Source organism: Haplochromis burtoni, unplaced genomic scaffold, assembly GCF_018398535.1.
Source record: "Haplochromis burtoni strain Fernald_Lab_line unplaced genomic scaffold, NCSU_Asbu1 Contig_48, whole genome shotgun sequence".
Lineage (NCBI taxonomy): Eukaryota > Metazoa > Chordata > Actinopteri > Cichliformes > Cichlidae > Haplochromis > Haplochromis burtoni.
This window is the reverse complement of record NW_024582409.1, coordinates 338,330-356,091: the sequence shown is the minus strand read 5'-3', so window position 1 is coordinate 356,091 and position 17,762 is coordinate 338,330. Positions and strand designations below refer to the sequence as shown.

The 17,762-nt window shown below is 41.2% G+C and overlaps 1 protein-coding gene across 1 annotated transcript; it reads left to right on the top strand.

Annotated features, from left to right (window-relative positions):
* The first annotated feature begins 265 nt into the window (after nt 1–265).
* On the top strand, nt 266–10,117 carry sp3a (sp3a transcription factor). Its single transcript, XM_005921489.2, has 6 exons — nt 266–460; nt 844–941; nt 5,358–6,594; nt 8,082–8,268; nt 8,350–8,546; nt 9,462–10,117. Exons 1-6 carry the CDS (start codon nt 454–456, stop codon nt 9,749–9,751), a joined length of 2,016 nt encoding a protein of 671 aa, XP_005921551.1. The 5' UTR covers nt 266–453; the 3' UTR covers nt 9,752–10,117.
* Nucleotides 10,118–17,762: the final 7,645 nt, after the last annotated feature.

The window sequence follows — 17,762 nt, the reverse complement described above, 5'->3', positions numbered from 1 at the left end:
GTAGGTGGCAGACAGAGCTCTTGAACTATAGTTAGGATCATACAGAGAGCGTGACTGCCATGCTTTGGACTAAAACAGGGTTCGTTCACTGCTAACAACAATGTAAATACAACCCTCAGTGCCACCAACACAGTCCAGCTGAAAATGCATACCAAACAGGAAAAGAAGCCAACAAAGGATGACTGACGTGTCGGCTGACAAATAATAACAAGGTAAAACAAACCAGCAGCCAATCATTTTATGTGGAACGGCGGGATTTCCTGTATGTGACGCAAATGCTCCCAGTCAACAGCGGAGGCCCCACCCTTTGTGTTACCTACCGCCCGTCAATCAAAATAGAAAAAAATCAGACACTTATCACTAATTTCCACGCGTATACAATCAGTGTAATCTCTTGATCATGTCCGGTGGCTTGTGACTATCAAGACTCTCCGTTTTAGGACAAGTCACGCAATGACTGGTACGTAATATCCATTATTTTGCACCCACGTATGCTAACGAGCTATCTCGGGTTCCTCTGGCTAAATTAGCTCGCTAGCAGGCTAGTGGGGATTCTCGATGGTGATAGTGCTAATCATCGCCGGCTAAGTTGGCAGCAGCGGCTAACGCAGGGCTCGATAGCTTAGCTGTCTAGATTAGCTTGTGTAGGACACATCACTGTTTAGCCTTCATTTAACTAATCAGTGCTACAGCCCCGTTAAATGGAGGTTTGTGATATTAGTAACAGCGGATGTAGTTGTCGGTTTAGTGGCTAACTGTACTTTAACGTGGGTGTGAGTCACAGGTTTGTTTAGCTAACGTTAGCTTCGGCTGTTCCCACAGTAAATGTTTTTCACTTCACAGCCCCAGAACAGCCAATGAAAGCGGATGATATGGCTGCCTTAGACGTGGACAGCAGTAAGAGCGACTTTTTGCAGCAGGAGGAAGGCAGGGGCAATCAGGTAAGATTTTTCTACTGTATCGTGGTTCTCGTCATAGGTCTTGCCTGCGGTTTTAGTAACAAGAGAGTTTGCGTTACATATTTGAAACCAGGTGGGGGTTATTATTGTACCCTGATTTGAACTTCTCAAGCAACACTTCCTCCCAAGCTGCTTACAAATCCCGCCTCCTTCGCTAGATTTGATGGGACAGACTCCATTCAGACCCAAGCCTTATTGTTTAGGTGGTGTCCACGGTTTTGTCTGAGGGGCACTGAACAAGACAGCCATTTAACCAGTACATTCACTTCTTAGCATCAGTCACATTTTCTGTGCGGTTCAGACTGATGTCCACACACTTTATTCCTTTTAAACCTGCCCCTTTTGAGCCAGAGACTTGGTCATCACCCTTCGACCTGCTAGACATGCTGACCCAACCTACACTGAGGTTGGGTCACTATATTCAGAGGTGGACAGCAGTACTGTCTGATGTAGTGAGCCAGCACCAATGCTATATCTGATTCTATTTTAGCAGAAGGAAAGGTTTTGGTCACACCTGAGCAAAACTGTTGGTTGGACAGTAAATAAGCAGGTTCGGGTTACTTCATTTGTCCTCTTAGGTAGATTTGGTCGGCAGTAGTCAGTTACCCATCCCTACATGTGTATTTTCAATACACACAACAGATAATCGTAGAAAAGATTAGGGGGGAAAATTTGTATCAAAGCTATGATTTGTTTATGTGACTAATAGCTGCCGGAACAAAGCTGCTCTTTAGGCCTGAAACCTTCGTCTAGAAGGAGGAAACTGAAACACAATATGCAAAGGGTGCAAGTCGTTGAGTAAAACTAAACCAACCAACCAGCGTAACCATCGTGTGTACTGGGATGTTGGGTTCAGCTGTGGCTCACCAATCAGGCTCTTAGACCATTTAACAGTTTGAGTTCTTTACGACTCAATGTCCAAACCATAGCATCAGGGTAGGGGCTAAAACAGAGCCAATAAAAGCACAATCAAATTATGGTTTAATCGTTGTGGAAGTGAGCAAGCATGACAGGCTCTGGTGCCCTTTTTTACAAACAGCTCCACCATTTGCTTCAAAGTCCAGCTTTGAATCAATAAACAGACATTTGTTTGACGTATTTGTAGTTATAAACTGAATTAAGTAAACTAAATACTCCCTAATTCACAATGGGTCACGCCACTTGTTTTATTTGACAGGGATTTGTTTTGGTTTGGTTTAGACCTATGCCCTTCCTGATTCCTGAAAAGGATTTGTACCCATTTTACCCATGGCTCACTGATATATCATGGCAGGTTCATAGTCTATAGTATAATATTGCAATGTACACAGTCAGACAGAGGAAACTGATACCAATTCTGTGTCAATGTCTTTTATTCGCAAAGTTAATAATACAAAAACATCTTATTCCCATATTCATCATGGGAGAATTCAACATCAGGATTTTACTTATCATTACCTTGATGAGCAGAGTCAATCTCTTTTTCCTGCTCCATGTAAGCCATCAGTTATACTAATGCTAACTCAGTTTTTATTCCATTTCATGCCTTTTTGTTATTTTTCCAAGCTGAAAAATAAATTCCACGATTCCTGAGTTTTGATATAAGAACTGGTACTGGGGAAGAAGATGTTGGTTTGGTGTATAAAATGGCAAAATAATTATCTGCTTAATAATTTTAAACATAAGATACACTGGCAACATCTGCACATTTATTAAAACAATTGATCAACATGGCAAATAAAGGAACATGAGATGTATTTAGTTAGATAATATTTTTAATTCATAAATGAGCTCGAGCAGTGGCAGATTATCTAAAATGCTATTTTAATACCTCTCCTGTTACTGTAGCCTAATGTAAGGGTAGTTTGATCACATTTAGCATAATGGTTGTCTTTTTGTAAGTCATTGCAAATTCACCTTCACAGCCCAAGGTCAAGTTAAAGTGTTTAGGAAACAAGGTTTGTTTTTTGTTTTTTTAAACTATTCCTGTGTTAAACTAAGGTTGACTATAGCTTCTGTTTTACAACGGGATAAAGACAGGCCGTCCATTTTTCAATGTAGTTTTCAGTCTCTCATCTTAGCCTGTTGTTTTACACTTTAATCTGTTGTTAATGAAACTTCAACATCAATCAATCAGAGAAAAAGCTCTCCAACACCTTAAGATGAGCTGATATACATTAGTTTTAATAAGCTTTAGTGTTATTTTTTTCTGTAAATGTCTGTTTAATTTACTTCCATCACTCGGTGAGGATTTCAGGTTCTTGTTTTGTTAGGTCAGTACTGAAGACTTAACTGAAATAGACATTTCATACAAGCCTGCATGTATTTTTGTTGCTCAATTTCATTTATTCTTTGATGATATCAGTATGAGCTCTGAAATTTGTGTCTGTGAAGTAAGTTTGCAGTTTTTGGTTTTCATATTTTCATAAGAGAAAGTTGTTTCGCTATGTTCAGTTTCTGTTTCTAGCTGGTCCGAGGTTATTGATGTATTATGCATAGTATTGCTCAATATTTCTTTTATTAAAAACAAATGTGACCAAAACACTGCTGAGAATCAGCCATGTCTGCTTGAAGCAAGGCGTGCACCAATTCCATGCATTCACTTTAAAAACAAATCCAGCAGAGACAATTTATTATAAATAGAACCTCAGCTCGTTACAGCTCGGATGAGAAAATCTCATATAAGAGATGTTTGATGCAGTCAACACAAACAGCGACATGCCCATTCACTCAATTGAACTGTAGTGGAAAAACATGGCGTGGATCAAACAATGAAATAACACAACCAAGTACAGTTAGGTGTAGGGATGGGTATTGATAAGATTTTAACGATTCCGATTCCATTTTCGATTCTGTTTAATGATTCGATTCTTTATTGATTCTCTTATCGATTCTTCTTTTTAAAAAAGGAGAACACTAAGGTCGATTAGCTTAGAACTTTGTTTTATATCTTCTCTTTGAACAAGATAGAAATTTAGGAGTAACATGGCCTTACAAACCCAACAGTGAGATCTTAAGAGATCCACAGCCTACGGCTCTTCAATGGGGTGTCACAGGGTCCCCAGGAAAAAAATGTAAATGTAAAATAATAAAATAAATATTCTTCCTGTAGCAATAACAAAGTTTAACATAAATTATTCTGTAGCAATTACACAAGAATATCCAGTAATGTCCCTGCCTACAATTAAACACATTCACTTACCAAAGTGAAATCGGGGGCATCTGCTGTGGCAAATGGGTGCAAGCCTTTTACCACAAACTTAGACACTGCTCGGTGACATTCGTCTATCCTGGCCTGAAAGGAGACGCTACCGGTAGACTGCAGCGAGAACTGCCAGCATCTGAGCCAGCCAGTCTGTCTCTCTCATCATGGTCACCTAAATGCACAGTAATGGCAGGTTTTGTAATAAGGCAGATCGCCTAACATAATATGCACTGTTAGTTGATTATTTACCTGCCGCATTAACGGGAGAGGACGTGCAAACGTTACCGCTGCTGCTGGGTTGAGATTCACGAGTCCGGAGCGGAATTAAAAACACGACATTCATTTAAGGTCATCGCGTGTTTTGTGAGCAAATGCTTTTGCATATTCGTAGTGTTTCCTCCCTTAAATGAAATATCTACTTTGCAAGTATTGCAAGTTGCCCTGTTGTCATCCGTTCTCGTAAAGTATAACCAAACTTTTGAGCGTTTGAGCCGCTTAGCGCCGTGTTTCCTGCCAGGTAAATGACGCTCCGCAACGTGGTGACGTCATTCGGGGCGACTGGAATCGATAAGGGAATCGTTTGCAAAAATGGCAAACAATTCCAAGGAATTGAAACAGTGGGAACCGGTTCTCAACAAGAACCGGGTTTCGATACCCATCCCTAGTTAGGTGTGTTGTCCATATAGCATCGATGCAGGACGCTGATAACATTGGGTAGATTGACTAGCGCTTGCATCTTCGGGGTTTGTGGTTCGACTCTCCTAGTCAGCTGTGGCGTTTGCGTGTTCTCCCTGTGCCTGTGTGGGTTTCCTACACATGTGTCAGCTTCAGTCTTGTTAGGTAATCAGTGATTCTAAATTGGCAGTGGATGTGAGGGAAATAAAGTGCTTGAAGTGTTGTATGAATGTAGAGAGCTTTGAGTGGTCACTAAGACTAGAAAAGCAATAGTTAGATGCCAGTATATCATCTATTATTGGAGTCAATGCTACAGTGCTAATAAAAGACAAAAGGAATCAGCTTAGTTACATTAGCATGAATAGGAATGGCAGACAGACCTCTAAATTTCAGCCAAACAAAAGAATTTTGGTCATTTAGCAAATGCAGGTTTTTATTTTCACGCAGTCATCTCTGTACCTTAAAAGATGAATATAACTAGAGTTCTGAATCTACTTTTTAAATGTGTTTTATTTTATGTGATTTGTTTTCTTTCTCAGATCTCAGATCCATCTACGCAGCTTACTGGGACAGAGAAATGGGAGGTGTTAACCCCCACAACAGCAGCAAAAGATGAGTCTGGAATAGTACAGATCCAAAGTCAAGGGATATTAACGTCAAATGGGCAGTATGTTCTTCCTATCCAGAACTTACAGGGTCAGCCAATCTTTGTGACGTCAGGAACGGACGACTCCTCTGCCAATTCAGTGCCTAACATTCAGTACCAAGTAATTCCTCAGATTCAAACAGCAGATGGACAGCTGAGCTTCTCCACGGCCAGTGTGGAAGGACCAACCCTGACTCAGGATGCTACGGGACACATTCAGATCTTGCCTGATGGTAGCCAGAGTCTCAGTGTGACATCAACTGCAAACATCCTTAACAACAACCAGAACCTCATTTCACAGACTGCTAACATCCAGCAGATCCAGGGGGTTTCTATTGGCAGCTCCACCTTCAACAACCAGGGCCAGGTTGTTACTAATGTGCCTGTGGGTTTGCCCGGGAACATTACCTTTGTTCCTGTTAACAGCGTAGACTTGGACTCCCTTGGCTTGTCTGGTGCTCAAACTATAGCAACAGGGGTCACTGCTGATGGCCAGCTAATTATGGCAAGTCAGCCTGTGGATGGCTCTGAGAGTCTGGCTAAGACAGATGACCACCTCTCACAGACACTACCAGTAAATGACTCGAATGCAAATCCTGAGATATTTGTGCCAACGTCTTCCTCTCTACACATTACAGCAAGCGAAGCAGGTCTGCTAACCCAGAACACTTCATTACCATCAGTGGCTACGGAGCAAGCCAACCCAAGTTCTGGTCTCCAAGAAGGCTTCGTCCAGCAAAATCAGGAGCTAAATGTCCATGCGTCATCAGCTCAGCCAATCATCCAGCTGCAGCAGGTTCCTGTTCAGACCACCAACGGACAGGTGGTGCAGTCAGTGGCGGCAGGTGGGCAGAGTCTGCAAAATGTGCAACTGATCAACCCGGGAACCTTCATCATCCAAGCTCAGACAGTTACGCCATCAGGTCAGATACAGTGGCAGACCTTTCAAGTGCAAGGAGTGCAGAACCTCCAGAATCTCCAGCTGCCCACCACACCGCCCCAGCAGATAACTCTTGCTCCAGTCCAGACCCTGTCCCTGGGTAACATCAGCACAGGACAGATCCCCAACCTGCAGACAGTCACAGTCAATTCAGTGGCCCAGCAGGAAGGAGACACCGATCACCCTGCAGGTATAGTAGCTCTTCATATTGTCTCAATACACTCGGGAGAAGAAAAATTTTGACCAATTTGTCCTTTTGTGGCATCTGTACATGTACCTTATTGGTATTTATCTCCTTTTTATGTTAGCTTAAATGCATCTTTTCAGAGTGGGACAAATTAGACCTTTGCTGTTGTTATTAGTGCGTGAACTTTTTTGCTCTCTGACCATTTTTAATGTAGTCGAACCCACCTACGAGTAAAGGTCTAATCAGCAATGGAACTTAAAACACATGGTAGACTGTCCGGGGCTCTATTTAAAGGTTTTAAAGTCAAAATGCTCTTTCATTATTTTACATCCCATAATTATATTCTAATTCTCTTTAAGTTTCTTGCATATTTACTTTTAAATCTAGCCCGTTTAGTGGCTTCCAGAAAGGTCTTTCATGTGCAAATTACTTGTAAATTGCTATAATGTATTCAATTACTAATTATACTAATGCAATGAAGGTCAGTGGAATTTGTTCTTGGTGCTCGGAGTAGACAATCCAGTGACGTCTTTGTATTTGTTTTACTTATTTATTCATAATATATTTATATAATAATCCATGTAACTTTTAGATTATGTGTTGTTGTTTAAAAGCACACTTGGAAATATCAACGTTGGTAATGGCTGGATTCCATTTAGATGCTTTTGTTTCAAGATCCTAAAGTTGTGCACGTGAAACATCGTCGTGTTTATGGGGACACAGGAATAACATTAAACAATTACACCAGTGCGTTTTCTCCAATGACCGCTCTGGTCCATATTGACATGATAGCATCCAACAGTTTCGGCAGATTTCACATCATAATGTGAATTTTCCATTCCCAGAGGTGCTGTATTGGGCTGAGATCTGGTGACTTGTGTAGGACATTTGAGTACCAAGAGCTCATTGTCATGTTCAAGAAACCGGTTTGAGATTAGCAAATTATCCTGGACATAGTCAGCAAAAATCCTCCTGTAGGGTGTGTTGTTTAAACAATGCTCAGTTGGTACAACGTGGCCCAAAGTGTGCCAAGAAAATATGGCCCACACCATTACACCAGCAGCAGCAGCCTGAACTTTTAATACAAGGCGGTCTGCATGCCTAAATGCACTGATTTGCCCCCATGTGTTTCCATTAAAGAGCAGTTAAACAGGTGGACCTAATAAAGTGGCCAGTGAACGTAGTCTGCTTAGTCTCATCAACACTCATTGTTTACGTCCTCAAAACGTCTTTGTGTTTCAACTTTATATGTAATTATTGCTGTCATAACATTGTGATGAAATTTCTGATTGTAGCAAAGTCCATCCACCCATTTTCTGTCACTCATGTGGGCCAAAAAGTCCACAGGGTACGCTTAATTAGTCATCAGAATTCTCACTGATACATTAAGTCTGCTGCCTTGCTGTCAATCACACACAGTTACAAAGCAGCTCTCACTGTTCAGGCTTTTTGGCCAGTTATAACTGAAGACTGTTAATATTAATTTTTAGATATTCAGATCAAGGAAGAGCCAGACTCTGGAGAATGGCAACTTAGCACTGATTCTACCCTGAACACGAGCGATCTGTCCCACCTCCGAGTCAGACTGGTGGATGAGGAGGATCAGCTTGGCCAAGAGGGCAAGAGGCTGCGCAGAGTGGCATGTACCTGCCCTAATTGCAGAGAGTCGGGTGGCAGGTGAGTAATCTTGACCTTTGTTTCTTTTGTTTCTCTCATCTATGTATCAGTATCTTTAATGTCAGTGCCTGTGTTTCGCAGAGGATCTAGCATGGGGAAAAAGAAGCAGCACATCTGCCACATCGCGGGCTGTGGGAAAGTATACGGAAAGACATCGCACCTGCGAGCACACCTGCGCTGGCATTCAGGGGAGCGACCTTTTGTTTGCAGCTGGATGTTCTGTGGGAAGAGGTTCACACGCAGCGATGAGCTGCAGAGGCACAGGAGAACACACACAGGTGCCCTTTTTTTTGCTCCCTTGATGTTTGCACATCAGGAAAACATCCATAAAATCAGTAAAATGTGTTAATTTGTGCCCTGCAAAGCGTGAGTCACCTAAGAAATAACAGCGTTTGTCCCCCTCTGGATTTAAAATGTCAGGTTAGGATTGAAGACCATTGTGAGAAAAACACACATAGCTAGATTCACTGGCTTAGAGGGAATCTTAAAATGTGCTTTAAACAGTTTGTCCTGCAGTTGAAGGATCTGTTAACAACAGTGAAACTTTACAACAATAGTGAGCTGAATGTTTATTGTTTTGATTTTTAGTCATGATTCATGAAATGCAGGAAGTATGAGTGTATGTATGAGAATTCCAGATAAATCTACTGCCACAACGTTAATGGCAGGACAGACCTTTGATAGCGATATCACCACTTGGTCATACTGTTATCTTTGCATATCGCTGGCAGAGCGAGGCCTCTGACAACACGGGCTAAAGTAGCCTTTTATTACGCTGTCAGCTGCAGGATATGAACAGTTAGCATTCACAGTTAACATTTCAAGAGGATGTTCGATGATTGTAGGCTTCTAATTGGTAATAATTGTAATCAGCTGTATAGCGTCAATTTGTCATTTCTGTCAGTGACAGACTGGCTTTAGGAAACTAATTCAGATTAAACATTGGACCCAGGTCATACAGCGTTCAGTAACAGCACACAATAAAACTATTAAGAATGTGCATGTCGCTGGCAGTTCTGCCTTTTGTTATTTTTGTGTGTTCCATCTATTCATGGATCAATCAATTTGAACTTTGCTTGGCACTTTTTTTTTAACTTCTTGTGATCTGGTGATAGACGACATGCTTAACCCTCTCCAAATGAATTCAGCATCAAACTATCTTTGAAACTGTTTCCTCTCTCTCTCTCTGGCAGGAGAGAAGAAGTTTGTCTGCCCAGAATGTTCCAAGCGCTTCATGCGGAGCGACCACCTGGCGAAGCACATTAAAACTCATCAGAACAAAAAAGGCGTGAACTCTGGCAGCGCCGTGGTGGCCTCGATGGAATCCGCAGGGTCCTCAGACAGTATCATCACCACGGCAGGCACCACCCTCATCCTCACCAACATCCAGCAGGGCTCCAGCAACGCCCAGGACATCCTAGCCAACGCAGAGATCCCACTCCAGCTCGTCACCACAGTAGCGGCCAGCGAAGTCATGGAGTGATTTACACTCCGCTTATGAACTTCTGCGACCTCCCTCATACTGTATACTCCTACCTGCATTTTTATTCACGTTTTGAAGGAAAAAACTAAAATTATAAATATATAAATATATATATTTTAACACAGAAATAGTCAGTCCGTGTCCATCCTCAGCGCATACTGAGAGAAAACAAGCAAAGGTGGAAAAAGACATTGCAGTAAACACACAAGGAAATGCCTTATTTTGTACAATACTGTGTAGTTGAAAAATGTAGGATTCCACTTTCTTTTAAAATTTACTTATTTGTTAATAATGTGATTTTCATGAAAATGATTGGTAAGTTGAGCAGTCTCTTTTCTCCTCACCTTTTGTTGATGGTGTATTTTGATATGTATTTTTCTCATAAAGTGGGCAACCCCCCCCCCCCCCCCCCCCCCCCCCCCCCCCCCCCCCCCCCCCCCCCCCCCCCCCCCCCCCCCCCCCCCCCCCCCCCCCCCCCCCCCCCCCCCCCCCCCCCCCCCCCCCCCCCCCCCCCCATATATGTAGACCCAGACCTTTATACTGCATACAATCAACTGCAGTATTTATTAACTGTTAAGTTTTTAAAAATATGTTATCTTATTATGCATTCTTGTTTCCTTCCAGTCTGCTTGCAAAGCCCTCCTTCCTCCCTTTTTAATGAGTTTGCTCAAGCCTGCTACATTTTGCAGGTGAAAATGGAAAAACAATCAAATTTTTTTGTATTTTAATTCCTCTTAACATTTACTCTTGATATGATATACATTATTTGCATATGAAATATTTTGACTGAAGAGCTGTTTATATTGGGCTTTACATAAACGACGCGTTTGCGCCATTGAAGGTTCAGAACATTTCAAATGGCTCCATTATATGTAATTCATGTGTTTTTTGGGGGGGTTTGTAGAAAAAAGAAAAAAAAAATCCTTTTTGGAGGATTTCCAAATGAAAATATGTTGTAATATTAAGAAAAAAAAGCCATTTTTCTGGAGGTAATTGCCAAATTGAAAACCAAACTCAGGGTGACTCGTGACTGTGTGATGTAAGTAAAGGTAAATTACCCCTGTAGCTTCTCGGGCCATAGCGGGATGTTGTGGGAACATTTGTTTTTTTTTTTGATGGACGGAAAAGCTGAGGCCAATGAAGCTGTCATCATGTTACCTATTTGATCCTATCATGTCAGCTGTGCTTTATATTATAATTTCTCTTTTCATAGCACCCACCTGTTCATGTTAGGAAGTTTTCACCAGGATCTGGCTCTATCGGTCCTATCGCGCACTTGAAAAATGTCTGTATTACTAAAAAGTGGTACTCTTTTAAACGTCACTGCTCTCAACACTTTAATCTTGTTCAGATTTTGTATAAAAATATTTTGTATGTTTCCCAGCAAACTGTCTGTTATACCCACTGTCAGTAAATGTGCATTGCTTTTTTTTTTTTTTTTCTTCTCGTGTTGTATTTCTTTATCTGCATGTTACATTCCCCTGTAGTGGGTTATCCATTTATGTCTCTTATTTCTTTCTTCTACTGCCACCTCCCAAACTGCTTAACTATTAAATTGAATACACATACACACTGAATATTAAATTTACTTGTTTCATATTTATTCTTTAGTTTTTTCCCCTATTTTGAGACCTTCCTCTTCAAGAGAGATTAAAATGCCATCTGAGTCAAATAGCAAGAAACGCATGAAGAAGAATCTTCATATTCTGTGCTAAACACTGAAGGTTTATCCTCACTCCAGTCTTCTGTATAAATATGTCAATATAGCATCAATATAAATGTTTCTGTTATACTTGAATGCTCTTTATTTTTTGATTTCTTCATTTTTTTTTTTAATGTATCTTGGTTGTACCATGTCTGCTGTCTGAGGGCAGTTTGATATTTCATACTAAAACGACTAAACGTGAGACCAGTTTGATTTTTTTTTTCTTTTCCCCCAAAGACGCATCAGCTCTTTGCAAAGCGCATACTGTGGGTTAGTAGTCCAGTAGATGTCACTACAGCCAAGGGATGAGGACGGGAGGTACGTTTGACCCCTTGACCTTCCCCGTGTAGCTGCAGCTAAGATGAAGACAGAAGTCACCGAGGCCAATGAGAAGTGCAGACCCCACAATTAACCGCAAGTTAATGTCACACAGAAATGTCAGGAACATATTCTGCTGCTGGAGAACCAACTGCTGTCTCGTGACTTTGAACAAACCCTGCAGAGAGGCACGAGACGTAACAGCTGCTCTGCCTCCGACTTCAAAATGTGCACGCCATTTCCTGACGCTAATTTATTAATATTTTGATTAACCTCGGATCTGACACGTGCCGCATCACTATCTTTAACTCGTCCACTAAATGGGACATTTTGCTAATTCGGTAGTGTTTCTATTTTGTTCTATAACATTAGACTCAAGTCTGCAGAATCAGGGAGTTGGTTACATATTATAGCCTACCTGGTTTTAGTGCCTGTGAACATAATTAAAGTGGTAGTCTATGAAAAGCTTTATCTGGTAAATCTGAGTGGAAAGCACATGCTTTTTGACTCTTAGTCAATTTGAGTTTGAAAATGTGGTCCATAATGTTCAAAAGGACTCGTTCATTTTGTCGTTCCTTTCATTTGCATAATTTAATGAATCCAATTCATTGTAATGCAATACCAAGTGCACCAGGAACATAGAATGACAGTTAGAGTTAATGAAATGTGTTAACGGTATCATCATTTACGTGTATGTTAATTAGTCCAATTAATTTCCTCTGCTCGGTAATCTGAATATTGTAATAATCTTTGCTCCCCTGCAGGAATGAAATCTGTGATGCACAGACCTCAGGGACGATCAGCGCCGAGTATCGTGGTTTTTCCAGTTGTGAATTGTTGCAGATTTGAGAAAAATTCAGGTGCTTTAAGGTATTTTCTTTTAGTTTTTTTTTTTTAGGTCTGTGCAGCTTAATATTGCATACCACTGGTTTTGTGTCATCTGCTTTAAGCTTTTATGATGCAAATCATACTCCTAGACCAGTATCAGACCCCAGGATAACTTAGTCTTGCTTGACAAAGTGCCACTGCCTCGTAACAGGAAGAGCCGCGGTTCTTCTGGCCGTGGCAGATAAAAGGTGCCATCAGTGGGCGATCCTCCGTGGCAGCTCGGCAGGTTAAAGGGAGGAAAGAGAGATCGGGTGGCTGCTAAGCGTGACACTATCCACACTCACTTTTCAACTAGCCACCTAGATTTGAGGCGAACTTTGTTCAAGCTCCTCTTTTTGTGTTCTGAGACGCTTATGTCAACATCACCCCGCAGTATATAATAACGACAAGAGCTTTCGGCAGTCCAGTTAATGAATTTTGAGATACATCTTACATTTTTAAAAAAAGAAAAGAGCCACAGCTACATGCAAGGCTTAGATTTGATCAGGTGATGTCTTCGCAGCACGCACTTAGTTGCAAATTGTAAGCGATGCCGTTTGAAGACTACGTGGAGCACATTTTCGCAGAACAACAATGAATCAGAATTCATCCTGTGTCCTGCTTTGGAGAGCAGAAGCAAAGAGATTTCCATCATATGACTTCTGTGTTGTGTTTTTGTGATAGACAGGTATCATTTCAAGCAGCGCTTACACTACAAGTTGCTTGTACGCCTCCATTGTACCAAATAGATTTGGTTCTTCTAACTCTGTTTTTGAACAGCGGTGTAATTGTACATGGTGCTCAACTTCTCTTCCAATTCATGTGCAAAATGCATAAATACAATAACTGTGCAGAGGGAAAGGAACACTGTAATCATGCAATAACATTTCCAACTGTATGTGTGATAGAATTCAAAATGATATTGGGATTATGGTTCTTAACCATTGGGAGGTAATGTGAACTGTTGGCAGAAATGACTTATTTCATTATGCTGTCCCAAATATACGAAATACTTCAGCGAGAGGGCTGCTTCTTCCCTATCCGTGCCCAATTTTAACTGTTTTCCCCAGTTGTTGAAGGATAGGCCTGCAATTTTGCAGAATGACTATTATTTGCCTTTCTCAAGGAATCAACAACTTGAAAGTACAGTGCAATGAATTGTTGGGGTTGTGCAGCTGCATTCATTTACAATGTGCCCCCCCCCCCCTCAAAACATTTCACAGAATTTAAAGCATAAAGCCTTTATCTAATTTTTGCTTAGATATGAGCTGCAAGCCTCTTCATAAGTGAAAAGCACTTACCATGCCGCTTAATATTTTGTTTACAGCGGGGTACTTATGTACTTATGTTGTTTTTCTCTTTAACCATTAGGAGGACATTTGAAAGTATGTGTTTTTTTAAAAGTGCCTCCCGTTTCAACATTCCTGACACATTCTTGCCCTTGATCAACTGCAGAAGGCAGACAATAGTGCAGATCATTTTCCCCAGGCAAGGAAACACAGCATGGATCAACTCAATAACCTGATATTCGCTGTCTTCTGAATGTGGCCAATTTAGCAGAAGGTCAGTGCCTTTTTTTTTTACTTCAGAGACTATTTGGTGACCTCCCTCCAGAGCCCCAGCAGGACCAGAAGAGACAAACAGAATCGTCGAGCTAGAAAGTGCTTGTGCTGACATTGCTTTAAGGTCTGGACTTGTCAAGGTGAACAGATACCTGGCGTGGGACAGGGGGGCTATTATGTAAACCTGGTGGCCAAGACTAGTAGTTGCATGCTTGTGGATTTGATTTTGTTTGCGCGCGTATGCGTGTGTTTTTTGGTCATTATTGATAATAACATTATAGATGTACAGCCAGTAGAAGAGTAAGGTGTGTGCGTGTAGCTGCAAATCGTCTTCCATCATCCTCCTATGCAGAGGTGCCCTTCACAGCGACAAATTTAACACTCTTGTCTCGGGAAAATTATGGTCTGCTATGTTCTGTTTCAAGAGGGTGGAGTTCAGATCAGATCTGTCTTTGCTATCTTTATTGTGAAATTTCGCTCTCCTGCCGTTTTGCATTTATTCAATGTATGTTTTTGGGTGGGTTTTTTTTGCAAATCCAGCTGAGAAAATTGAATCAACAACAATGCAAGACCTCCATTTGAAATTTCCCACATTATGCCATTCTTTGTACTCATACACAGTATGAGTCTGTTTTTAGTGTGGAGACAATTGCATAAGATAACGTTAGAGATCTATGAGAAGATTAGCAGGGATAATTTTTAGCCTTTCCTCACAGCAGTCATATAGTTTTCACTCTGTATGAAATAACTCTCTTTATTGTGAACCTCAAGGTCAAACAGCTTCAACTTTCCCGAGTCGAGGGGAGGGAAAAAAAGACAGAAAAAGAAACACTGCGAGTGTGCGCTGAGTATTTTCTTTCTGTGACAAGAGCTGGCCTCCGGACCATTGAAAACAATTTCCGACATGAAAGGAGACGTTTTGTATCTGAAAATGTACATTAAATGGTGTCAACAACATCCCAGAGGTCAGAGCAGAGTCCCCATGGAGACTGAATCTGGCTGCTGCGCTCAGAGACCAGACACCCCCCCTGAGTGGCGGCTCTGTGATGGCTCTCAGTTTCTCTCGTCATGTCCCTGGCAGCTTTGACACAGGTAATATGCATGCAGGCTGACAGTGCCTGGGATGTGCGGCAGAGACAATGATGTACATATCATTTTCCTCACTGACTGATTGAAGACTGTAATCTGTGCTGGACTTTCTCTCTGATTACACACGTCTCAGGGAGCAAAACAAGGACTCTGAGCTGCCACTGGGCACTGGGCTCATCCAGGGCTTTCAGCCTTCAAGAGGACTGAAGTCCGCCTTTAAGGTGAGCTCAATTTTCGTCCCATTTACACTATTGTTACAAGTGTCGGATAGAATGCATCTAGTAGATAGTGGTCAAACAGTGGCTGTCTGAAGATGACACAGGAACAGAGATGTATCTGACACCCAAGGTCATCCTATTCCCATCTCCAGCGCAGTCACAAATGTTTAGAGCTCCTGTAAAGGCACTCACAGCGAGAGAGCGGAGCAATATGAATGTTACATTCACTGGCAACATGCAAAGTGTCTCCTAGAGCTCAACAGGCCAATATTAAACCTTTCCAGCAACAAAGAGAGAACATGCTGTCGGTAGCTTTTAGTGCTCTATTGTTCTCTGTACAAAGAAGGCATTTAACTGGTCTAATGATGAAGCAAACCATTATTTCGGGGTATTTTCTTGCATAATATGTCATGTTTGCAAACAGCGCACTCGCACACGTAATACACTCATAACCTGTCTGAATAACCTTGCGGGGTACTCTTGTGTCTTTATGTAAAACCTGAGAGATTTCTCTGTTGACAATAGGTCAATCCTTTACAGAAGGTACCTAGCACATTACAAGGTTGGTCTCCAGGGAGAAGTAATGGGTTCTGGGCAATTGACCAACCTGCCATGCTTTACTGCACCTGCACTGAGTTAGAGCTGTCATCATTACCACTTCCTCTAACGTTCCCCCGCAGCAACCCAGACACTCCCACTTACAGCGATATTTCACTTTGGTGGAACATTTTCACTTTTTTTTTTTTTTACACGCTTCCCCCCGTATACGAGTGGAAGAGTCTAGCTTTTAGTTTCGAAGCAGTACGGTAACCTCTGGCAGGCGTTTTGGGGTCCGCACTAAAACATAACATTTCCAGAACAGGCCCCAGTTACACGCTATGATCTGACTTGAACTTTTTCGATTGAAGAAGACGCTTTCCAAAAGGGAAAAATCTTAAGGAAAAAAAGGTTGTGAAAGACGTCTGCCCATATTCTTTCTGTGTCAAAATATGAAGAATATGAGGTTAGTCATTTGAATGGCATTCATCCTCTATTTTAGTTGGGTTATTCAAAGTGATTGCGAGATTGTACAGTCTGAAAATAATCATTAGGCAGTTCCGAGAAAAAAGCTGTTTGAATGGTTCATTAAAGTGAATCAGAAACGGAACAAGCTCCTGCATTAGTTACTTAATCAAGACTTGCTGTTAGAAAGCACCTTTAACTTAATTTGTATTTTTCATTAGTGCAATCCTTTTGAAATTGTTCTGCATTTAAATATGTAGCTACACTACAGACAGAGGAGGAATCAAAACTGTGGAGGTCACAGACATCACGCACGTACAGCTTACTGATTACAACGCCGTCTGAAATCGGGACTAATCAACAATTATGACAACTTCTTCGTGCTTTAACAGTAGTTACATTAAGACTAATGTGGACAGAACAAACAACTGCAGAGACGCAAGTCTTTCCTCGCAGGTTTGTCGACAAATGATCTCACCGCAGGATCTACTTAGTGACTGCAGAGGTGTTTTCCATCCTGTATCGTGATATTAATCAGCAGGTAGTTCTCTCCATCGGAATTGCAGATGTTTAAGTTTTCAATTTTTTTCTTAATTTCTTTTTTTTCTTCTGAGGACTTTTGAAAAGATTTAGTAGATTCACCCGATTTCACAAAGCCTTTGAGATAAAAACAGCAATATTCACTTTCTGTTTAAATATTTGGAGAATTCTCTCGCACAGGTTGTTTTCAGAAACGTGTCTGATAAATTACAGTAAGGTACTGACAGCTACATTTGACACCATTAAGCTATAATTGTACAGTGTCACCACTCTAATCCACAACAGCAGCTTCTTACTGTTAAAACTATCACGGGAAAGTCCAGAATATAGGTTTTACAGTTTATGACTGGCGAGTGCCATTACATAGTTATTTTGGTATTCATGCTGTAATCGCCATAAAAAGATAATGTAACATAATATTGTATGTACCGTGAACTCAGTTTCCTGTCTTTTCAAATATATCCTTTCACTCCTTGCGCTGCATCTTGCTACATTCAGTATTTTGACACCCTGAAGGTGAATTTCCAGGAATCCCATACATGGTGGTCCGCAGTTCTTTAACACATAAATGCTGTAAACAAGAACACACATCATTAAAGTCTAAAAACAAAGCAATACTGAAACGGCCACGTCTAAATTCATGATTCCAACGTATCCATTAAATTTACACTGTCTGACTGTGTTAAATGAATTCAGTCAGTAGTTTGTAC

Bases quoted from the DNA above. Each gene is read 5' to 3' on its own strand.
- sp3a (XM_005921489.2), top strand. The intron at 6,595-8,081 runs GTATAGTAGCTC...ATTAATTTTTAG, and splicing joins AGACACCGATCACCCTGCAG to ATATTCAGATCAAGGAAGAG. The intron at 8,547-9,461 runs GTGCCCTTTTTT...TCTCTCTGGCAG, and splicing joins GCACAGGAGAACACACACAG to GAGAGAAGAAGTTTGTCTGC.